The sequence below is a fragment of the Pseudophryne corroboree genome, chromosome 8 (assembly GCF_028390025.1).
Source record: "Pseudophryne corroboree isolate aPseCor3 chromosome 8, aPseCor3.hap2, whole genome shotgun sequence".
NCBI classification, from domain to species: Eukaryota; Metazoa; Chordata; class Amphibia; order Anura; family Myobatrachidae; genus Pseudophryne; species Pseudophryne corroboree.
The window spans coordinates 299174396-299199042 of NC_086451.1; the positions used below are offsets into that span (position 1 = coordinate 299174396).

General features: G+C 47.7%; 1 protein-coding gene across 1 annotated transcript; it reads right to left on the reverse strand.

Moving 5' to 3' along the window:
- Window positions 1-2379: 2379 nt before the first annotated feature.
- On the reverse strand, window positions 2380-24605 carry NDUFA1 (NADH:ubiquinone oxidoreductase subunit A1). Its single transcript, XM_063937334.1, has 3 exons — window positions 24419-24605; window positions 18483-18572; window positions 2380-2485 (listed from the first exon to the last, which is right to left on the reverse strand). The coding sequence occupies exons 1-3, from the start codon at window positions 24518-24520 to the stop codon at window positions 2465-2467; spliced, it is 213 nt and encodes a 70-aa protein (XP_063793404.1). The 5' UTR covers window positions 24521-24605; the 3' UTR covers window positions 2380-2464.
- Window positions 24606-24647: the final 42 nt, after the last annotated feature.

Genomic DNA, 24647 nt, shown 5'->3' on the forward strand with positions numbered 1-24647 from the left:
GCTGTGTCCCTTAATAGGTGACACAGCCCTTAAGCAGCCTCCCCACCCTTCTACAGCCCCCTGGTACCGTACAGACTGCTGGAGAAAGCTCTGGAGGGAGCTGGATCCAGCGAACAGTGGCTGCAAGCAGGAAAAATGGCGCTGAACCCTGCTGGGTCCGCTCTGAGGAGAAGCTCCATCCCCTTCAATGGCGCTGTCTTCCCGCACACATGAGGATTATACTGGCCCGGAGGATTGTGCTGACCTGGATCCGCAGACCCCGACATGCCTGAAATGACCAGTGTAGGGTCCGGAACATGCCCAGGGCGCTCCCTCCTAGCGCCGCACCAAGGTACCGCTGGGCCTTCCAGGAGCGCGGGTAAGACCGCGCTCCTGACCCTGTAGCCGCCCTCTTCACACTGTCCCCCCACTTGCAAGGGGGGACAGTGACTCACTCGCCACTCTTCCTCTACTGAGGGGGTGGATGCTGGTTGCTGGGGTGAGCGTTCCACTGCGGCGGGGCGCGATCAGACCCCTCTGGAGCCAGCATCCAGTCAGCAGGAGCAGTGGCTCAAGACCTCTCGGGGCGGACACTGCTGCTCCCCCCCCCCCTCTCCCCTCCCAGTCCAACGCTGCAGGGAGGCGGTCGCCAATGGGTGTAGTACTGTATGCCGGCGGGGATACCGACATTCGGCATACAGAAGACCACCCGTTGCCAACAGCCTCCCTGTAAAATAAAAAAACCTGAAAAGGAAGAAAAATACTCTTTACCAAGAGAACTCTGTAGAGCTCCCCTAGCTGTGACCGGCTCCTCCGGGCACATTTTCTAAACAGAGTCTGGTAGGCGGGGCATAGAGGGAGGAGCCAGCCCACGCCATTAAATTCTTAAAGTGCCAATGGCTCCTGGTGGACCTGTCTATACCCCATGGTACTAATATGGACCCCAGCATCCTCTAGGACGTAAGACAAAGGAATTTTTTGTCTTTTCTTTCCTTATCTTATATACACTTGTAGCCAATCAGGACCCACCTTGGGCAGCGTTCTCAAGTAGGACGTAAGAGAAAGGAATTTTTTCGTCTTTTCTTATATACACTTGTAGCCAATCAGGACCCACCTTGGGCAGCGTTCTCAAGTATGCAGAGTACACTTGTGACACATCTTGCGCACCCTGTGGGAGCTCCTGTGCCACTGCAGCCACATATTGTCCCTGTAGTTAATCCACCCTGGGCGGATACTCTTGTCTACCCAATAACAATTAAATCAATCGTTGGTTAGACAAAAGTCTACCCCACGCCCCTTGGGGGCCAAGGGGTCATCTAATATATTCTGGCTCATTAATAGGAATATGAGACAATACATTACATTCCTAGGTACATGGAATAGATTCCTCTGGCGAAGAAATATCCTCTGCAGCATAAGACACAGAGTCCCTGGACATGGCTATGTGAGAAAACATACACCACACTCACACAGGAAAAGGTCAGACACAGTTTTTCCCACCAAGAACTTTCATAGAAACACAGAGCTTGGAGCCAGCACACACACAGCGCTTAATTAGGTAGATATAACAAAATACCAAGCGCTGACTGTGTACCCTCAATTGACTACACAAAAATGTTAAACCCCCCCCCCCTTCTACAACCCCTTGGTACTGCACAGGATAGCTGGAGTCGTGTGAAGGGACAGCACTCCCTGTCAGAGTCCCTGGATCTGTCTCTGCAGGGAGAAAACGGCGCTGAACGCTGCTGGGTCCGCTCTGAGGAGGGGAAGCTCCGCCCCGTGGAAATGGCACCTCTTCCCGCACTTTCAAAAGATTATACTGGCCTGAGGATTTTGCCAACAGTGTCACCGAAGGTCCCTGGTAGCCTTGAGTGACCAGTGTAGGGTATCTGCGCTGGCTCAGGGTGCCACCTCACCGTGCCGCACTGTGTACCGCTGAGCTCTCCGGAGCGCAGTTAGTACTGCGCTCCTACCCTATTCCCGCCAATCACACCGGCTCCCCGCTTGTCGAGTTGCCGGTGACTCACTCGCCACCGGAATCTTCTGGCTCTGTTAAGGGGTGGCGGCATGCTGCAGAAGTGAGTGGTCGCCCTTGGGCGGTTAATGATCATCACCCTCAGGAGCTGTGTCTGTGCCTAAACACTGAAAATAAAACTAGAAAAACTCCTATGGAGCTCCCCTAGCTGTGACTGGCTCCTCCGGGCATATTTTCTAAACGGAGTCTGGTAGGAGGGGCATAGAGGGAGCAGCCAGCCCACACTATTATACTCTTAAAGTGCCAGTGGCTCTGAGTGGACCCTTCTATACCCCATGGTACTAATGTGGACCCCAGCATCCTCCAGGACGCAAGAGAAATATGCTTGATTGATCCCTATACATACACACCATAATAATTAGAAGTTTTTTTTTAAATCTGTACATAAACATAATTTTATTGAATACAAGGAATCTGGACATTTGCAGTAGAAACCGTCATGCTTGATCCTTAATCGATATTTTCCAAGCCCTAAAAAAAACAAAAAAATAAATAAAAGAAAACAAGAAAAATAAGTGTTACAAAGTTGTATCCTATTTTGGAACAGGGAATTAAAGGCAGTTAATTTTACATATCTATACCAAAGTAAAATTCACACTTTAATAGATTTCCAAAATATAGTTTAAGTATGCCTCAATGGCCTGGACTGATTTATTACTCTAAAGATATCAACTGGTTCCAGACATCTCTACCATTATTAGTTTGTGTATCCTAAGAATGTACTGTGTTTCAAATAACCCCTAGACACGTTATAGTCAGTGGGAACACATCTGTAAAGATAAAAAGGGATATACATACATGCAAGTTGATTTCTCTAGGTCAGTGATCTCTAACCTTAATTGGGGTGTGAGCTACTTTCGGAAAATAAAACCTCTAAAGGAGCTCCCCCCTCCCCCCAATGCGCGTGCGTTCCTGCAAAAGTGGGCGTGGCCTCACAAAATCCACAGAAGATGATACATGGATAATTATGCTTGTGAGTAACTTGTACATTATGTGGGCCCAATTCGGAGCAGTGCACAAAACCAATGGTTTACGTACAAATTCAATGGTATGGGGTCTGCGCATTTTCTGAACAGGCCCTGCATGTCACCCTTGTTCTGTAGGTGTGCTGAGCCCAGACTTCATAGACTGGCAGAGGAGGTCAGATGGCCAGTCCAAATAAGCTTCCACATTACAGACTGGCCGAGTGCAGCGTCTTTGGATGCAGTACTTGAATCGCAGATGCATGTAGGAGGCATCCTTTTCCTACAGATGCCTGCAGCTGCATTTGCATGTTAGGTGTACAGTATTGCACAGCAACTTCCCTGCAGCTGTGCAATACCATACAAATTAGAGTTTAGAACAGGCAAGTTTTAGGTTTTCCCCCCAAACACCACCATACACAACAGAACAGATCTGCAGCATTCTTTAAAGTATACACAAGGATATATACGTTATGGTAAGAACTTACCGTTGATAACGGTATTTCTCCTAAGTCCACAGGATAACAATGGGATATGATGGAGCGACAGCGGATTGGCACCAAACGATCAAAAGCTTTCCGGCCTCCCAGGATGCAATGGGCCCGTCCATATATCCCACCCACTGGCTCAGGCAAATCAGTTGTATTCCAAAGCACAATGCAGGAGCATCATGTAGAGCCCTAATCAGGCGAGAACACACATGCACACCCTTCCATACATGAAGGAAGAGGTTAGCGAGTACAAGGATCCTCAAATCAGGTGCGTCAGGGTGGGATCCCTATGGAACCTGTGGACTTAGGAGAAATACCGTTATCAACGGTAAGTTCTTACCAGAACGTATATTTCTCCGGCAGGGTCCATAGGATAACAATGGGATTTCCCAAAGCAATTTAGTGGTGGGGACGCTCCTGATTGGACAGGAGAACCTTACGCCCAAATTCAGCATCATGAGAGGCAAAAGCATAATGTCTAATGAATGTGTTAATGGAAGACCATGTGGCTGCCTTACATATCTGTTCTGCTGAAGCACCATGTTGTGCTGCCCATGAAGGACCTACCTTACGAGTAGAGTGAGCAGAGACATTAGCCGGAATAGGGAGATTATCTTGAGAATACGCTTCTGAAATAGTAATTCGAAGCCACCTTGCCAGCGTCTGTTTAGTAGCAGGCCATACTCTCTTGTGAAATCCGTAGAGAATGAAGAGAGAATCTGTCTTTCTGATGGCACTGGTACGATCCACGTAGATCCTTAATGCCCGGACTATATCCAGCGACACATCTCCCGCAGAAAGTCCCGATACCTGAAAAGCCGGGACTACAATTTCTTCATTAAGGTGGAATTTAGACACCACCTTCAGAAGATACCCAGACCTAGTTCTGAGAACTTCTTTATCTGGATAAAAAAAAAAAAAAAAAAATCAGAAATGGGGAACGACATGACAGCGCTCCTAAATCTGATACTCTTCTAGCTGATGCCATAGCCAGTAGAAAGAGTACTTTTGCTGTCAACCATTTAAGATCCACCTTATTAAGTGGTTCAAATGGGGCAACTTGAAGGGCTTTCAGGACTAAACCTAAGTCCCAAGGTGCTGTAGGCGAAACAAAGGGAGGTTGAATGCACAGCATTCCCTGTAAAAAAAGAATGCACAGCCTTCAAATTGGCAATTTTCTTTTGGAACCATACAGTCAATGCCGATACCTGCACTCTCAAGGAAGCCACCTTCAAACCTTTATCCATTCCTGCCTGAAGGAATGCTAGGAGCCTGGAAACTAAAAGATTTCAGGTCCATACCTCCTTCACTGCACCAATGAATAAAGGCCTGCCATATTCGGTGATAAATACGAGCTGAGGAAGGTTTCCTTGCTCTGAGCATTGTTTGAATTACCTGTTTAGAGAATCCTCTGGACTTAAGGATAGAGGGCTCAGGAGTCATGCCGTCAAAGACAGTCGACCCAGATGTCTGTGATAACAGGGACCCTGCATCAGTACCTCTGGATGTTGAGGGAGCAGAAATGGAGCATCCATCGACATTCTCTGCAGATCTGTGTACCAATGCCTTCTGGGCCAAGCCGGAACTATTAGAATCACGGCACCTTTTCCTTGCTTTATTTTCCTCACCACCCTGGGTAACAGGATGATCGGAGGAAACAGATAAGCCAGATGAAAGTCCCATTTCACTGACAAGGCGTCCACAAAGATCGCTCCGGGATCCTTTGTTCTTGACCCGTATGCAAGCACTTTGTTGTTCAGACGGGATGCCATGAGATCTATCTCTGGCAACCCCCATTTATCTACTAGACCTCCGGGTGTAAAGCCCATTCGCTTGCTTGAATGGTGTGTCGACTGAGAAAGTCCGCTTCCCAGTTTAGGACTCCCAGAACGAACACTGCGGACAAGGCTGGAAGATGGAGTTCTGCCCACTTTAGTATGTGACTTACCTCCTTCATTGCTTTTTGGCTGCGAGTTCCTTCCTGATGGTTGAGGTACGCTACTGCCGTCGCATTGTCCGCGCGGATCTGGACTGTTTTTTCCCTGAAGAATGTCCTTTGCCTAAATCAGTGCCATGTATATGCAGTGCCATGTATTTGGCCCAAAGATCTAATAGGTTTATTGGCAGGCAACTTTCTTCTCTTGTCCATTGTCCCTGGAACCATAATTTTCCGGACACTGCTCCCCAGCCCTGAAGACTGGCATCTGTTGTCAGGATCTCCCAATCTGATATTCAAAAGGGTCTCCCTTTATCTAGATGGGATGTCTGTAGCCACCAGGCTAATGACTTTCTTACCTTTACTGGAAGTACCATCGTCTGTTTCTTTATTGTCCGATGTACTCCATTCCATCTGGCCAGAATCAGACGCTGCAGAGGCCTCGAGTGGAATTGTGCATACTCCACCATGTCGAATGTGGACACCATCAACCCCATCACTCGCATGGCTGCGTGATTGGATACCATCTGACAGTGTAACAAGTCCTGAATTCTTGACACTACCTTGGATATCTTGTTCAGAGGTAAAAATACTTTCTGCAGACCTGAATCCAGTACAGCCCCCAAATGAGTCATCCGTTGTGACAGCACCAGAGATGATTTTGCCCAATTTATGAGCCACCCGTGCCTCTGCAGACATGTTATTGTCTGTTGAAGATGGCACAGGAGCAATTCCTGTGATAGTGCCAGGATTAAAAGGTCATCGAGGTATGGAAAAATTCTTATCTCCTGCTTGCGGAGATAAGCTGCCATAACCACCATAATCTTGGTAAATACTCTGGGGGCTGTGGCTAACCCAAAGGGCAGGGCCTGGAACTGGAAATGCTACTGGAGGATAGGGAACCTGAGATAACACTGATGGGACAGTGCTATAGGAACATGTAGGTAAGCATCCTGAATATCCAGGGATACCATATAATCCCCTGGCTCCATGGCCAAAACGATGAAGCGTAAAGTCTCCATGTAGAACCTCGGTACCCAAATATATTTGTTTAGCATTTTGAGATTGAGAATGGGCTGAAATGACCCATTTGGCTTCTGAACCAAAAATAGGTTGGCGTAAAAACCCTGTCCCCGTTGTGCAGGTGGAACTGGAATGACTACTCCTGACTGAAGCAATTTCTGAACCGCTTCTTGCAAAGCCATGGCCTTTGTCTCTACCAGAGACGGGCTGGTGCAGAAGAACCTTTGAGGAGGATGCTTCTTGAAGGGAAAAACAACCTAGAGATACCGCTTCTTGCACCCAGGCATCTGTTGTAGACTGTCGCCAGATGTGTGCAAACTGAAGAAGTCGGCCCCCCACCCAGGGATCCCCCAGGTGGAGGCCCACACCATCAAGCTGATGGCTTATCTTCTGGTTTGGAAGCTGGCCCTCTGGTAGCCCAATACTTTTTTTGATTTACCAAACTTATTGTATTGGGGCTTCTTACGATCACTTTTTCCCTTTGGTTTTCCTTGAGACCGAAAAGGACGGAAAACTGGACCCTTAGGTTTGGGGTTATATGTGGAAGGAAACTTGACCTTCTTGAAGTCTGCTTTTGATTCCAGAATATCTGTCAATTCTTTACCAAATAGAATATTTCCAGAAAAAGGCAAAGATTCCAAAACCGTCTTTGATTCTGAATCAGCTTTCCACGTACGTAACCAAAATGCTCTGCGAGCAGCTATTGTTGAGGCTGATGCCCTAGAAGCAATAGTACCCATATCTAATGCAGCATCCTCCAAGAATACTGCCGCTTGTTTAATATGGGCTGTATAAGATTTTTGCTCTCTAGAATCGGATGAAAAATCACTTTCCAATGCATCAGCCCAGGCAGCCACTGCCTTTGCTATCCAAGCTGAAGCCATGGCTGGCCTTATGACGGGTCCAGAGAAAAACATGGTTTTTAGATAACCATCCACTATCCTATCCGTGACATCATTTAAGGATGTTGATGGCAAAGGCAATATAGATTTTCGCACTAATCGAATCACATGCGTATCTACTTTAGGAGCTACCTCCCTTTTTAAGCAGTGCCCGGCTGGAATTCTATATTTTTTGTTGGGTGTTGCCAAAGCCTCTTCCATGATTTCCGTCAGCTGATCTGACCTTGTAAACTCAGTCTTAACTATCTTGGGATGTTTAAACACAGGTGCCTTGGTTTTTAACACAGGCTCTGCTGAATCTTCTAAGGATAGAATGACCTTCATTGCTCTAATTAATTCAGCTATATCCACTGAGCTGAGACCTTCTTCCTCCTCTTCGTATACCGAAGTAGAGTCTATAGAGCTTTCATCATCTAATGAATCTTCATGTGTAGCCTGTGAAGGTGAAGATTTACTTACCATCGGTTTATCAGCTTGTTTCATTTGAGAAGCTGCTGGGGGAAATGGTATACTGTAGGTAGGGAGCTGCTTGTATGGATACCCCATTCCTGGTACAGAAGCTGTAGGAATTATCCGTTCAGCTATACTGGACAAGGTCTGTGCAAACATAGCCCAAGGTGGATCTATCTGTACCTGATGGTGTACAGGGATCTGCCTTGTGTTATGCTGAAAAGCAAAACAATTTGCACATAAACTATCCTGAACCAGATCCTGAGAGGATAATACAGTTTTGCTTTAAGTGTACCTTCGTCACCTTTGCCGCTCTTAGACATGATAAATAATCAGCACTTTCCGTGTTCTACACAATTTGTGACTGTAATCACTTTAACCCTCTAAAGTGATATCAATCTGACCCTACTCATTCACCAGCACTGAGGATCAGAATTAACAACTGACAAACATATATTAAAGTCAGCAATCACACTAGCAGTCAGTCACGTTATATATTAGTCATATGAGCACATCAACTACAAACACTATTTTTTAAGTATGTAGACGAATATTTACTGAATCCTGTATAACCAGAACTAATGTATTCAGACGCAAAGCGAAGGAAACCACAGTAAATGTACACAGACTCGTATGCAATATGCACTTAACTTAACTAATCATACTGACGAAGTACAAAGAAATTAAGTGCTGTATAGCCCGTATTCATTGGAGTGGGATACAGGGAGACTCACCCGGCTTCCAGTGATTGAATAATACATTAGCGAACGCTGAGTGGATCCAGACGCTACTAGTGTACACTGCCGCTCCAGGAACCTATAGTGAACACAGACGCTCAGTGAACACAGACGCCTATGCTGCGGCCGAGTCTCCTCATGGTAACATTCAGTGAACACAGACGCAGTGGTCACACAGTCGCCTATGTTGCGACCGGATCTCTCGTGGTAGCGCTTAGTGAACACCGACGCAGTGGCCTATGCTGCGACTGAGTCCCCTCTAGTAGCGTCTGAGACGGAAGCGAGGAAACCGTTATGGTGGAAGACTCAGCGGAAACTGGTCATGAACCAGAAAGAGGAGCGACCAGGAGAGAGTCTGACTCCCCACTGCTGACATCAACCCTAGGGATCGCGGCCTCATGCTATTCCTGGTGCCTATGATCCCTAAGGCCTAGTGCTGGAGCACCCGTGGTAGCGGCGCGTCAGCTACTGTTTGGTAGTCTACTCTCAAAACAGTGCGGCTGTGTCCATATTCCATGCATGCTACGCGGAACCAATGCCTTACCTTCTCCCCGTGCTCCGGCCACAGCCTGGTAACGTCTGCTGGACCTGCTAGTATATCGGACACAGACGCCCGCTGAAACAGCACTGTACTCGTTGGCAAGCGTTGTCGCGACCCGGCGGAGAGTTGTTGGAGCAACTCTAAGGTACGTATAAGACGCTTTTTAGAAAGATCACTCAAGAAAAAATTGCAAAACTAAAAGCTAAAATAACATAAAAAGCTTAGGGCTGCTAAAAACCAGAAGCCCTCTGACCATGGTCCGGCTCCTGCCGCACCAAACAAAAAACTAATTTGCCTGAGCCAGGAATACATGGACGGGCCCGTTGCATGCTGGGAGGCCAAAAAGCTTTGACGGATTGGTGCAAATCAGCTGTTGCTTCATCATATCCCAATGCTATCCTGTGGACCCTGCCGGAGAAATAATTATATTAGTCTTCCTGGAAAACACTAACATATGTAGATACAGCAGCAGTTGCACACTGAATATAGGCCGCATATCATTTTAAATCAGTAGTCAACCTATGCTTCTTATTCGCACAGCAATGAGAGAAAGCACATTTTTGGGGCATGCACCATGGCCCTCATTCCGAGTTGTTCGCTCGCTAGCTAGCTGCTTTTAGCAGCATTGCACACGCTAAGCTGCCGCCCTCTGGGAGTGTATCTTAGCTTAACAGAATTGCGAACGAAAGATTAGCAGAATAGCGAATAGAAATTTCTTAGCAGTTTCTGAGTAGCTCCAGACCTACTCACAAATAGCGATCAGTTCAGTCAGTTTCGTTCCTGGTTTGACGTCACAAACACACCCAGCATTCACCCAGACACTCCCCCATTTCTTCAGACACTCCCGCGTTTTTCACAGAAACGCCAGCGTTTTTCCGCACACTCCCATAAAACGGCCAGTTTCCGCCCAGAAACACCCACTTCCTGTCAATCACACTCCGATCACCAGAACGATGAAAAATCTTCGTTACGCCGTGAGTTAAATACCAAACTTTTGTGCTAATTTACTTGGCGCAGGCGCACTGCGAACATTGCGCATGCGCAGTTTGCAACTAATCGCTCCGTAGCGAAAAAAAAACTAACGAGCGAACAACTCGGAATCACCCCCCATGTGTGCAGTGGCTTGATTAGGAAGGACGCATCAGTATATGTTCTTGAGTACGTTCTATTCATCCTTAGGTGAGCTCATCAATTCTTATGGACTCCAATAATACTTTTATGCTGAGGATACTCAGATGTACTGGTTCCCCTCTATTCTCTCTCATGTTTCCAGCTGCTTCTCTGCTATTTCCCCTTGTATGTCCTAGCACTGTATTCAACATAACCGTTCTTAAGCTGGGTACACACACCTAGTCTTCACGCTAGGCTGTTTTAGAAGGGCGCCGCATCCTGCCCGATTTTTTTAAGGGCAAAATCCGCCCTGCCCTTTCTGCGGCGCCCTGCTAAAACAGCCGTCCACTTCCTGCCGATGCGCAAAGATGCCATGCGCATTAACGCTAGGGGACAGCGCTTGGGGGAAGCCCAGCACCTCCGTATGTGCTGGGCACGTCCCCAACAGTGACGCCGCCGGCCGCCCACGCCCGCTGCAGTAACATCTGTGGGCCACAACGTCCATTTAAATGCCGTTATATGGCCACGCCCCTATTTTGCATGACCACGTCCCCTTTTGTCGCGCGCACACATATGCCCCCGCAGTCCGGCGCCCTGCCTATTATAATTTCTGGAGGGAACACTAAACACCTTACCACCACAATGGCGAACCCGCCATCGCGCAGAGTCTCTGATCCAAGTAAGTGTACACACTTACCAATCAACATGTTGTCAGGACACGCAGCTGGGTGGGAATTTGAATTTTCTGCCCAACTGTGATGTCAGCCCCCTGCATCAATGGACTGTCTGTACACACAGCCAGATGTGTTAATATATCTGAAGCTATATCAGCCATCTGCTGTGCTGCACAGTCGACGCAATATACCTGTGAATGAGGTCATTAACAGACATATCACACCAACTGATGGTCTTGCAATAAGAGGATTTTAATTACCTACCGGTAAATCCTTTTCTCGCAGTCTGTAGAGGATGCTGGTGTCCATATTAGTACCATGGGGTATAGACGGGTCCCTTGGGAGCCATGGGCACTTTAAGAGTTTAATAGTGTGGGCTGGCTCCTCCCTCTATGCCCCTCCTACCAGTCTAGAAACTGTGCCCTAGGAGACTGACTTCCTTCTAGAGAAGGAAATACAAATAAAGTGGTGAGATTCACACCAGCTCACACAGAACAACAGAAAACCAAGCTAACCAGCTTGAAACAAGTCCGCAACGGCTGAACAGTACTTAACCAAGTAACAAATGCAGGAAAACGAAGCGCTGGGCGGGTGCCCAGCGTCCACTACGGAATATGAGAAAAGGATTTACCGGTAGGTAATTAAAATCCTATTTTCTCTTGCGTCCTAGAGGATGCTGAGGTAAACATTAGTACCATGGGGATGTACCAAAGCTCCCATAAGGGAAGGGAGAGCGCGGAGGCTCCTGCAGAACAGATTGTCCTCTGTGGACCTAAAGCTTGGTCAAAGTATCGAACTAGCAGAACTTAGCAAACGTGTTCGATCCTGACAAAGTAGCCGCTCGGCAAGTTGTAAAGCAGAGACACCCCGAGCAGCCGCCCAGGAAGAACCCACTTTACGAGTAGAGTGGGCCTTAAAAGATTTTGGATATGGCAAGCCTGCCGTAGAATAAGCATGCTGGATAGTAAACCTGATTCAGCGAGAAATCATCTGCTTAGAAGCAGGACACCCAACCTTGTTGGAATCAGAAAGGACAAACAGAGAGTCCGACTTTCTGTGACGAGAAGTTCTCTTCACATAAGTCTTCAAAGCCCTTACAACATCCAAGGAATTTGAAGTGATTGAGGAGTCAGTAGCCACTGGCACCACAATAGGTTGGTTGATGTGAAAAGCCGACACAACCTTCGGAATAAATTGCTGATGCCCCCAATTCCAACACAAGTCTAGCAGATGCAAATGCCAATAGTGTGACCGCCTTCCAAGTAAGAAATTTGACATCGACCGCCTGTAAAGGTTCGAACCAATCCGAAGGCAGGAACGAAGCACCATATTAAGATCCCAAGGTGCCGTAGGAGGCACAAAGGGAGGCTGGACGTGCAGAGCACCTTTAAAGAAAGTCTGAACCTCAGGGAGGGCTGCCAATTGTTTCTGGAAGAAAATGGACAAAGCCGAAATCTGGACAATTATGGAGCTCAAACGCAGGCCCACAGCCATACCTGCTTGCATAAAAAGGAGAAACCACCCTAGTTGAAACTCCACCACAGGAAACTTCTTGGATTCACACCAAGACACGTACTTTTTCCAAACTCGATGGTAATGTTTAGACGTTACTCCTTTCCTAGCCTGTATCAGGGTAGGAATAACCTTGTTCGGAATGCCCTTCCAAGCTAAGATCTGGCGTTCAACCTCCATGCCGTCAAACGTAGCCATGGTAAGTCTTGATAAGCGAACGGCCCCTGTTAAAGAAGGTCGTCGCGAAGAGAAAGAGGCCTCGGATCTTCCAGCAGTAACTCCAAAACTTCCACTTACCAAGCCCTTTTTGGCCAGTCCGGAGCAATGAGGATCGCCTGAACTCTTGTTCTTTTTAGGAGTTTGAGAATCCTTGGGATGAGTGGAAGTTAAGGAAACAAATACACTGACTTGAACACCCACGGAGTCACCAGGGAGTCCATTGCCACTGCCTGTGGGTCTCGTGACCTGGAACAGTACCTCCGAAGCTTCTTGATGAGGCGGGAGGCCATCATGTCTATTTGAGGTACACCCCAAAGACTTGTCACCTCCGCGAACACCTGTGGGTGGAGGCCCCACTCCTCAGCAGACACTGCTTCCCAGTTGTCCACTCCCAGAATGAAGATTGCCGACAGCGCCACCGCATGCTTTTCCACCCAGAGGATGATTCTGGTTACCTCTGACATTGCAGCTCTGCTGTTCGTTCCGCCTTGTCTGTTTATGTAGGCCACTGTTGTTACATTGTCCAACTGAACCTGAATGGCCTGATCTTTCAGAAGATGTGTCGCTTGTAGAAGACCGCTGTACACGGCCCTTAGTTCCAGAATGTTTATCGGAAGGATGGATTCCAGACTTGACCACCTTCCTTGGAAGTTTTCTCCTTGGGTGACTGCCCCCGCAACCTCTGAGACTTGCATCCGTGGTTAGGAGGATCCAATTCTGAATCCCGAACCTGCGGCCCTCAAGTAGGCGAGAAGATTGCAGCCACCAGAGGAGCGAGATTCTGGCTTTCGGTGACAGACGTATCCTCTGGTGCATGTGAAGATGAGATCCTGACCATTTGTCCAGGAAATCCAGTTGGAAAGACTGTGCATGAAATCTTCCGTAGTGTAGAGCTTCGTAGGAGGCAACCATCTTCTCCAGAAGGCGAATGCATTGATTAACCGATACCCGGGCTGGCTTCAGAACATCCCGGACCATTGTATCACCAACGCTTTATCTGCCGACAGAAACACCCTCTGTACTGTCGTGTCGAGGATCATCCCCAGGAAGGACAGTCTCCTTGTCGGCTCCAGATACGACTTTAGAAGATTCAGGATCCATCCATGATCCTGGAGTAGTTGAGTTGAGAGAGCAATGCTCTAACAGCTTCTCCCTGGAAGACGCTTTTATCAGCAGATCGTCCAGATAAGGAATTATGTTCACACCCTGCTTGCGGAGGAGTAGCATCCTCTCCGCCATAACCTTGGTGAACACCCTCGGTGCCGTGGAGAGGCCAAACGGCAGTGCCTGGAACCGATAGCGACAGTCCAGCAGCGCAAATCCGAGATAAGCCTGGTGAGGCGGCCAGATCGGAATGTGAAGGTACGCATCCTTGATATCTAGGGATACCAGAAATTCCCCCTCCTCCAGTCCTGAGATCACCGCTCTCAGAGACTCCATCTTGAATTTGAATTCCCTCAAATATGGGTTCAATGACTTTAGGTTCAATATTGGCCTGACCGAACCATCCGGTTTCGGTACCACAAACAGGTTTGTGTAAAAACTCTTGTTTGTGAGGTGAGGTGGAACTGGAACTATGACATTTGCCTTTAGCAATTTCTGAATGGCTTCCTGTAGGATAGCACTTTCTGTCAGCAAAACTGGTAAGCCTGATTTGAAGAATCTGTGAGGTGGGAGTTCTTGAAACTCCAGTCTGTACCCCTGGGTAACAATATCTTGTACCCAGGGGTCTAGGCCTGATGACGCCCAGACATGACTGAAAATTTCTGAGTCTTGCTCCCACCTGCCTGACTCCCAGGCTGGGAGGTCCACAGTCATGGCGAGGATTTTGAGGATGCAAAACCAGGTTTCTGTTCCTGGGAACCTGTTGGAACAGGTTTTCCCCTGACCTCCTCTAAAGAAAGTGGAAGGGGGTTTGGACTTTTTAACTTTCGCAGTCCAAAAGGACTGCATAGTAGACGTAGGATAAGATTTCCTACTCGGCGGTGATGCGGAGGGAAGAAAGGTCGATTTACCCGCAGTTGCCGTGGAGATCCACGCATCTAATGCTTCCCCAAACAGAGCCTGACCTGTGAAGGGCAGGTTCTCCACACTTTTCTTGGATTACGCATCCGCAGACCATTGGCGCAGCCAGAGTCCCCTGCGTGCCGAAACAGCCATGGAAGAAGCCCTCGCATTAAGATGGCCTCCACCATGAAACCTGCAGAATCCTGTATGTGACGTAAAAACAATTTAATGTCACTTCTATCCATAGAATCCAATTCCTCTATTAATGTGCCTGACCACTTTACTATGGCTTTAGAAATCCAAGCACAGGCAATAGTGGGTCTTAAAGCTACGCCAGTAGCTGTGTATAGTGATTTGTGCGTAGTCTCAATCTTGCGGCCAGCCGGCTCTTTTAAAGCGGTGGACCCAGGGACAAGTAAAACCACCATTTTTGACAACCTAGATACAGAAGCGTCTACTACCGGCGGGATTTCCCACTTTTTCCTGTCCTCCTCAGGGAAAGGAAAAGCAATGAGAACCCTTTTTGGTATCTGGATTTTTTTCTCTGGGTTTTCCCAGGATTTTTCAAACAATGCGTTTAGTTCCTTAGACACAGGGAATGTAAGGGAGGATTTCTTATTGTCAGTAAATTAAGCCTCTTCTACTTGCTCAGGTACCTTATCAGTAATGTGTAAAATGTGCCTAATAGCCTCAATCATGAGTTGCACCCCCTGGGATGCATCTCCCCCCTGCATATCCCCAACACCGTCCCCTGTATCAGTCGGTATCCATGTCAGCTTGCATTATCTGGGTAAGAGCATGATTTTTAGGGTATACCAGTGGGGTCTTAGATGAGGTAGTGGGAGCCGAATACGACCAAACCTCAACAGACTCTCAAAACCTGGGTTTGTCTCATTTTGAGCTATCTGAGAGGAAATCTGGGATATCATTCCCCTAATAGAATCCACCCATGAGGGTTCGGATTCAGAAGGCTGAGACAATACATTACAGTCCTGAGTACATGGAATAGGCTCTTCAGGAGAAGATACATACTCTGCCACACAAGATACAGAGTTCCTAGACATGTTTAAGTGAGCTATACAAACACGCACAGGAAAATGCAGACACAGTTTCCCCCAGAGTACCTTCAGAGAGACAGAGTATATGGAGCCAGCCACACAGCGCCCCAGTAGGCAGTTAATACACTAAACTGTTGGAACTGACTGAATAACCTTAATAGATTAAACAGTGATAATTACTCTCTCCCTCCCCTGTCTATAGCACCCTGGTACCGCAGAGGTATGCTGGAGTTATGTGGAGGGCAGCGCTCCCTGTAAGCGTCTCTTCTGTGTGATCTGCAGGGAGAAAATGGCACTGGTGAGTGCTGGATCCGCTCTGAGAAGCCCCGCCCCCTGTAATGGTGAGTCTTCCCACTTTCACGGATTATACTGGCCTGAGGTGATTTGGCTGCTAACAGTGGGATTAGCCCCTGTTAGCATATGTGACTAGTGTAGGGTATTTGCGCTGGCCCAGGGCGCCCCTCACAGCGCCGCACATCAAGTACCGCTGAGCCCTCCGGAGCGCAGCCTGTCAGAGATGCTCTCCCATCCTTGTGCCGCCATTTTCGCCGGCGTCATACTCACCACTCTTCTATCTTCTGGCTCTGTTAGGGGGTAGCGGCCGTGCCAGCAGCCTGCCTGTACCTAACACTCTTAGAAAAACAATAAAACTAGAAAAACTCCTAGGAGCTCCCCTAGCTGTGACCGGCTCCACCCAAGGGACCCGTCTATACCCCATTGTACTAATGTGGACCCCAGCATCCTCTAGGACGTAAGAGAAATATTGGTTGTTCGCTTGAACAGCCTATATATCAGCAGTGTGTTCACAGTTTAAGACCGAATGGATCATCTTCACACCCTGCAGAGTCTGCTGTAATCACCTCTAAACTCAGTGACTCAAGTATCCCTCTACTAAAATGTGTTCTCAGCTCATCTTCCTCACAAAACAAACAGCATCTCCTTCAGCACACAACTCAAACTCCTCACACTCGGCTATAAAGCCGTCACTCAATACTCTGCCCCCCTACACCTCCAACCTCATCTCCCTCCACACACCTGCCCTCTTTATTACACTTCTCCTCCCAACTCCTAGATTTTGCCCGTGCTGCTTGGGTTGCGTCTGTGTTCCCTTCATGATCAGGACCAGGAAGTAACAGCACGAGAGGGCAGTAGATAACTTCCGCCCTTACAGCACCTAAAGGCCCTCATCCACTAGTCCGATTTGGGCACTTCTTCAGATTTCGACGCATCTGAACAAAAAAATCTGAAGAAAAGTGTCACATCGGATGGCTCTTCCGATCCGATGCGCAGTCCCGTGTCAGATATGTCTGAACTACATATCTTTGAGACTGCCCCAACTATTTATCTGAATCTGAAGAAATCAGGTGCACATCGGAGTGGTTTTTTTACTTCAGATGTATCTGATCAGATTTATCTGAAGCGTCATTTGACTGGCATCTCCCTGGCCACTCCCACCCACCACGAGGACTCGGCAGCAGCATCAGACAGCAGCACAGACAAGTTAGACCGGATTCCTTCGATTTTTGGTTTGTGAAAGGCCCACTGCCCACCAATGGTTTGTTCACAGTGTATTTTCCTACTGCCCACCAATGTTTACTGTATACTCACACTGCCCACCAATGGTTATTGTTATATACCCCCCTGGTAGCCCAGCCTATTATATTTTAATATTGCATCAGATCAGTCAGATGTAGCATTTGTGCATCAGATATATCTGTTGGTACATGATAGAACGCATCAGATATAGCTGAAGTGAATATAGTGAAAATTAAAGCCAGGGTCCGATCCGATTCCCAGGAAGCTCACGGGAGAGTTCAATAGAAATCTGATTTATCATTTATTAACAGTTTCTTATATAGCGCAGCAAATTCCGTTGCACTTTACAACTGATGCGATTTGCAGTTCAGAGAAGTCTGAGTAGTGAATGGCCACCTTAAATGTTTTATCCATTCTCAGTTTGTTTGAGGTTATTTAATTTTATCTATGCACCATTGGACCCTTGCAGGCTTGCCACGCGTCGGGCTCTGTGTCTCGCTTCGCTCGCCACAGGTTACTTTTCCAAATAGTTTGTGACATTGACCCAGGGGCTTATGGGAAAGGTCCTCTCCACAAAGGGTAACAAGACTGCTTGTCTGTCTGCCCCTCCCCTTTAGATTGAGCAGGGCCCTCTTCCCTCATGCTTTTACAACCCAAGTTATACAGTCCTCTCCTCCCTATGGACAACAACAGCAGAGAACTTGGTGTGTATAATGACTGGGTGTGCAGCAATGGTTGTATAGCTTGTATCCCATGTTATGCAATGTTTCGTACTATTAAACTGGGCATACACTATACAATTATCTGGTAGATAATCTGTGTTTGGAATGAAAACCTGGTAATGGATGAGAGCAACTGACATTTGCTACCAAACAGTGGAAAATGGACAAAACCGGTTTGTGATTTAACCAATTTATATAAAATTACAGGTTTTGTCCATATTCGTGTTTGGTAGTAAATGGTCGATTGTCCGTTGCGCTCATCCATTATCAGGTTTTCATTCAAACCACAGAATCGGATAATTGTGTAGTGTATGCCCATCTTTAGTGCCTTATAAATAAATAAATAATAATAAAAATAAGACACTAATTCTGAAGTAGGAAACACCATATATGTATAAAGAATGGCAGTTATATTAGCTCAGCAATACAGACTGACACTTGTTAATGCAAAAAAAAAAAAAAGCTTCATGTCAATTATGGACATTCGTACACTGTATTATAGCTATTACCAACCTAACCAAATGACAGGAAACACGATGCACAGCACTCTACCCTTCGAAAAGCCTATACCCCATAAGAAATAATTACCTTTGATTTGTAATAGAGATGTTCTCCAGAAACCCTTTCATCCCTTTTCATAAGGTACCACTGGTATGGTAACCGGGCAACCCTCTTCTCCTGTGTACGACACAAGCCAACACACGGGTGTTAGTGATACAGACATGTCAAAAATAAGAATTTACTTACCGATAATTCTATTTCTCGGAGTCCGTAGTGGATGCTGGGGTTCCTGAAAGGACCATGGGGAATAGCGGCTCCGCAGGAGACAGGGCACAAAAAAGTAAAGCTTTACTAGGTCAGGTGGTGTGCACTGGCTCCTCCCCCTATGACCCTCCTCCAGACTCCAGTTAGGTACTGTGCCCGGACGAGCATACACAATAAGGGAGGCATTTTGAATCCCGGGTAAGACTCATACCAGCCACACCAATCACACCGTACAACTTGTGATCTAAACCCAGTTAACAGTATGACAACAGAAAGGGCCTCTTAAAGATGGCTCCTTAACAATAACCCGAATTAGTTAACAATAACTATGTACAAGTATTGCAGATAATCCGCACTTGGGATGGGCGCCCAGCATCCACTACGGACTCCGAGAAATAGAATTATCGGTAAGTAAATTCTTATTTTCTCTATCGTCCTAAGTGGATGCTGGGGTTCCTGAAAGGACCATGGGGATTATACCAAAGCTCCCAAACGGGCGGGAGAGTGCGGATGACTCTGCAGCACCGAATGAGAGAACTCCAGGTCCTCCTTTGCCAGGGTATCAAATTTGTAAAATTTTACAAACGTGTTCTCCCCCGACCACGTAGCTGCTCGGCAGAGTTGTAATGCCGAGACCCCTCGGGCAGCCGCCCAAGATGAGCCCACCTTCCTTGTGGAGTGGGCTTTTACAGTTTTAGGCTGTGGCAGGCCTGCCACAGAATGTGCAAGTTGAATTGTGTTACAAATCCAACGAGCAATCGACTGCTTAGAAGCAGGTGCGCCCAACTTGTTGGGTGCATACAATATAAACAGCGAGTCAGATTTTCTGACTCCAGCCGTCCTTGCAATGTATATTTTTAAGGCTCTGACAACGTCCAACAACTTGGAGTCCTCCAAGTCGCTAGTGGCCGCAGGCACCACAATAGGTTGGTTCAGATGAAATGCTGATACCACTTTAGGGAGAAAATGCGGACGAGTCCGCAGTTCTGCCCTATCCGAATGGAAGATTAGATAAGGACTTTTATAAGATAAAGCCGCCAATTCAGATACTCTCCTGGCAGAGGCCAGGGCTAGTAACATAGTCACTTTCAATGTGAGATATTTCAAATCCACCTTTTTCAATGGTTCAAACCAATGGGATTTGAGGAAATCTAAAACTACATTTAGATCCCACGGTGCCACCGGAGGCACCACAGGAGGCTGTATATGCAGTACTCCCTTGACAAAAGTCTGGACCTCAGGGACAGAGGCCAATTCTTTTTGGAAGAATATTGACAGGGCCGAAATTTGAACCTTAATGGATCCCAATTTGAGACCCATAGATAATCCTGATTGCAGGAAATGTAGGAAACGACCCAGTTGGAATTCCTCCGTCGGAACCTTCCGATCCTCGCACCACGCTACATTTTTTCGCCAAATGCGGTGATAATGTTTCACGGTGACTTCCTTCCGTGCCTTAATCAAGGTAGGAATGACTTCTTCTGGAATGCCTTTCCCTTTTAGGATCTGGCGTTCAACCGCCATGCCGTCAAACGCAGCCGCGGTAAGTCTTGAAAAAGACAGGGACCCTGCTGTAGCAGGTCCCTTCTCAGAGGTAGAGGCCACGGTTCGTCCGTGAGCATCTCTTGAAGTTCCGGATACCAAGTCCTTCTCGGCCAATCCGGAACCACTAGTATTGTTCTTACTCTTCTTTGCCGTATGATCTTCAATACCTTTGGTATGAGCGGCAGAGGAGGAAACACATACACTGACTGGTACACCCAAGGAGTTACCAGTGCGTCCACAGCTATTGCCTGTGGATCTCTTGACCTGGCGCAATATTTGTCCAGTTTCTTGTTGAGGCGAGACGCCATCATGTCTACAATTGGTCTTTCCCAACGGTCTATTAACATGTTGAAGACTTCTGGATGTAGACCCCACTCTCCCGGATGAAGATCGTGTCTGCTGAGGAAGTCTGCTTCCCAGTTGTCCACGCCCGGGATGAACACTGCTGACAGTGCTATCACGTGATTCTCCGCCCAGCGAAGAATCTTGGCAGCTTCTGCCATTGCACTCCTGCTTCTTGTGCCGCCCTGCCTGTTTACATGGGCGACCGCCGTGATGTTGTCCGACTGAATCAACACCGGCTTTCCTTGCAGGAGAAGTTCCGCCTGGCTTAGAGCATTGTAGATTGCTCTTAGTTCCAGAATGTTTATGTGAAGAGACTTTTCCAGACTCGTCCATACTCCCTGGAAGTTTCTTCCTTGTGTGACTGCTCCCCAGCCTCTCAGGCTGGCGTCCGTGGTCACCAGGATCCAATCCTGAATGCCGAATCTGCGGCCTTCTAATAGGTGAGCCTTCTGCAACCACCACAGAAGTGACACCCTTGTCTTTGGTGACAGGGTTATTCGCAGGTGCATCTGCAGATGCGACCCTGACCATTTGTCCAACAGATCCCTTTGGAATATTCTTGCATGGAATCTGCCGAATGGAATTGCTTCGTAAGAAGCCACCATTTTTCCCAGGACTCTTGTGCATTGATGTACTGACACTTTTCCTGGTTTTAGGAGGTTCCTGACCAGATCGGATAACTCCTTGGCTTTTTCCTCTGGAAGGAAAACCTTTTTCTGAACCGTGTCCAGAATCATTCCTAGGAACAGCAGACGAGTTGTCGGGATTAAATGGGATTTTGGAATATTCAGAATCCACCCGTGTTGTCTTAGCACCTCTTGAGATAGTGCTAAAGCTGTCTCCAGCTGTTCTCTGGACCTTGCCCTTATTAGGAGATCGTCCAAGTATGGGATAACTAATACGCCTTTTCTTCGAAGAAGAATCATCATCTCGGCCATTACCTTGGTAAAGACCCGAGGCGCCGTGGACAATCCGAACGGCAGCGTCTGAAACTGATAGTGACAGTTTTGAACAATGAACCTGAGGTACCCCTGGTGTGCGGGGTAAATCGGAACGTGTAGATACGCATCCTTGATGTCCAAGGATACCATAAAGTCCCCTTCTTCCAGGTTCGCTATCACTGCTCTGAGTGACTCCATCTTGAACTTGAACTTTTTTATGTAGAGGTTCAAGGACTTCAGATTTAGAATAGGCCTTACCGAGCCATCCGGCTTCGGTACCACAAATAGAGTGGAATAATACCCCTTTCCTTGTTGTAATAGGGGTACTTTGACTATCACCTGCTGAGCGTACAGCTTGTGAATGGCTTCCAACACCCTCTCCCTTTCGGAAGAGACGGTTGGTAAGGCAGACTTCAGGAAACGATGAGGAGGATCCGTCTCTAATTCCAACCTGTACCCCTGAGATATTATCTGCAGGATCCAGGGGTCTACCTGCGAGTGAGCCCACTGCGCGCTGTAATTTTTGAGACGGCCCCCCACTGTCCCCGAGTCCGCTTGAGAGGCCCCAGCGTCATGCTGAGGTTTTTGCAGGAGCCGGGGAGGGCTTCTGTTCCTGGGAAGGAGCTGCCTGTTGGTGTCTCTTCCCTCTTCCTCTGCCTCGTGGCAGGTACGACAAGCCCTTTGCTCTCTTATTTTTGTAGGAGCGAAAAGGCTGCGGTTGAAAAGTCGGTGCCTTTCTCTGTTGGGGAGTGACTTGAGGTAAAAAAGTGGATTTCCCGGCAGTAGCCGTGGCCACCAAGTCTGATAGACCAACTCCAAATAACTCCTCCCCTTTATACGGCAAAACCTCCATGTGACGTTTTGAATCCGCATCGCCTGTCCACTGTCGTGTCCATAAGGCTCTTCTGGCTGAAATGGACATAGCACTCACCCGAGATGCCAGTGTGCAAATATCCCTCTGTGCATCACGCATATAGATAAATGCATCCTTTATTTGTTCTAACGACAGTAAAACATTGTCCCTATCTAGGGTATCAATATTTTCAATCAGGGATTCTGACCAAACTACTCCAGCACTGCACATCCAGGCAGTTGCTATAGCTGGTCGTAGTATAACACCTGCATGTGTGTATATATTCTTTTGAATAACTTCCATCTTTCTATCTGATGGATCCTTAAGTGCGGCCGTCTCAGGAGAGGGTAACGCCACTTGTTTGGATAAGCGTGTGAGCGCCTTGTCCACCTTAGGGGGTGTTTCCCAGCGCGCCCTAACCTCTGGCGGGAAAGGGTATAATGCCAATAACTTTTTTGAAATTATCAACTTTTTATCAGGAGCAACCCACGCTTCATCACACACGTCATTTAATTCTTCTGATTCAGGAAAAACTGTTTGTAGTTTTTTCACACCATACATAATACCCTGTTTTACGGTATCTGTAGTATCAGCTAAATGTAACGTCTCCTTCATTGCCAAAATCATATAACGTGTGGCCCTACTGGAAAATACGTTTGAATTTCTACCGTCGTCACTGGAATCAGTGCCCGTGTCTGGGTCTGTGTCGACCGACTGAGGCAAAGGGCGTTTTACAGCCCCTGACGGTGTTTGAGGCGCCTGGACAGGCATTAATTGATTGTCCGGCCGCCTCATGTCCTCAACTGACTGTTTAAGGGAAGATAAACCATCACGTAATTCCACAAATAAAGGCATCCATTCTGGTGTCGACCCCCTGGGGGGTGACATCTGCATATTTGGCAATTGCTCCGCCTCCACACCAATATCGTCCTCATACATGTCGACACCACGTACCGACACACACCGCAAACTCACAGGGAATGCTCTAATGAAGACAGGACCCACTAGCCCTTTTGGGGAGACAGAGGGAGAGTCTGCCAGCACACACCACAAAGCGCTATATATACAAGGGATATCCTTATATTAAGTGCTCCCTTATAGCTGCTTTAATATATATATATATAGCCATTAATGTGCCCCCCCTCTCTGTTTTACCCTGTTTCTGTAGTGCAGTGCAGGGGAGAGACCTGGGAGCCGTTCTGACCAGCGGAGCTGTGACAGAAAATGGCGCCGTGTGCTGAGGAGATAGGCCCCGCCCCTTTTTCGGCGGGTTCTTCTCCCGCTATTTTTCCAGTCAGGCAGGGGTTAAATATCTCCATATAGCCCCTATGGGCTATATGTGAGGTATTTTTAGCCTTGTATAAGGTTTATATTTGCCTCTCAGAGCGCCCCCCCCCAGCGCTCTGCACCCTCAGTGACTGCCCAGTGAAGTGTGCTGAGAGGAAAATGGCGCACAGCTGCAGTGCTGTGCGCTACCTTATGAAGACTGAGGAGTCTTCAGCCGCCGGTTTCCGGACCTCTTCACGCTTCAGCATCTGCAAGGGGGTCGGCGGCGCGGCTCCGGGACCGGACTCCACGGCTGGGCCTGTGTTCGATCCCTCTGGAGCTAATGGTGTCCAGTAGCCAAGCAGCAAATCCACTCTGCATGCAGGTGAGTTTACTACTTTCCCCCTAAGTCCCACGTTGCAGTGATCCTGTTGCCAGCAGGACTCACTGTAAAGAAAAAAACCTAAACTAAACTTTCTCTAAGCAGCTCTTTAGGAGAGCCACCTAGATTGCACCCTTCTCGTTCGGGCACAAAATCTAACTGGAGTCTGGAGGAGGGTCATAGGGGGAGGAGCCAGTGCACACCACCTGACCTAGTAAAGCTTTACTTTTTTGTGCCCTGTCTCCTGCGGAGCCGCTATTCCCCATGGTCCTTTCAGGAACCCCAGCATCCACTTAGGACGATAGAGAAATGCGCCATAACATCACATGCAATTATAACAACGAGAGGTATGAAAGCAGCGGCGGTGCTATTCACCCAGCGGCGCATATGGCGGCTCCTGTACTGGTAGGTGCCGGCAGAGACGCACCTTGCCCCCGTTGGTCCAGCGGTGAATATATACGGTGGAAAGACCAGGGATCGTCAGGCAGCCAAGCATGATGGCAAAACCGGGCAATATTTCATACCACATGCTCCAGCCTCTCCTTGTAGAATGAACGGGCCCGGGACCAGCTCAGGGTCACTCTGCTGCTAAACCAGCATGCACAGCGCAGACTTGTAATGTCAAATAAGCCGGCCATGTTTGATACTGGCAAAAC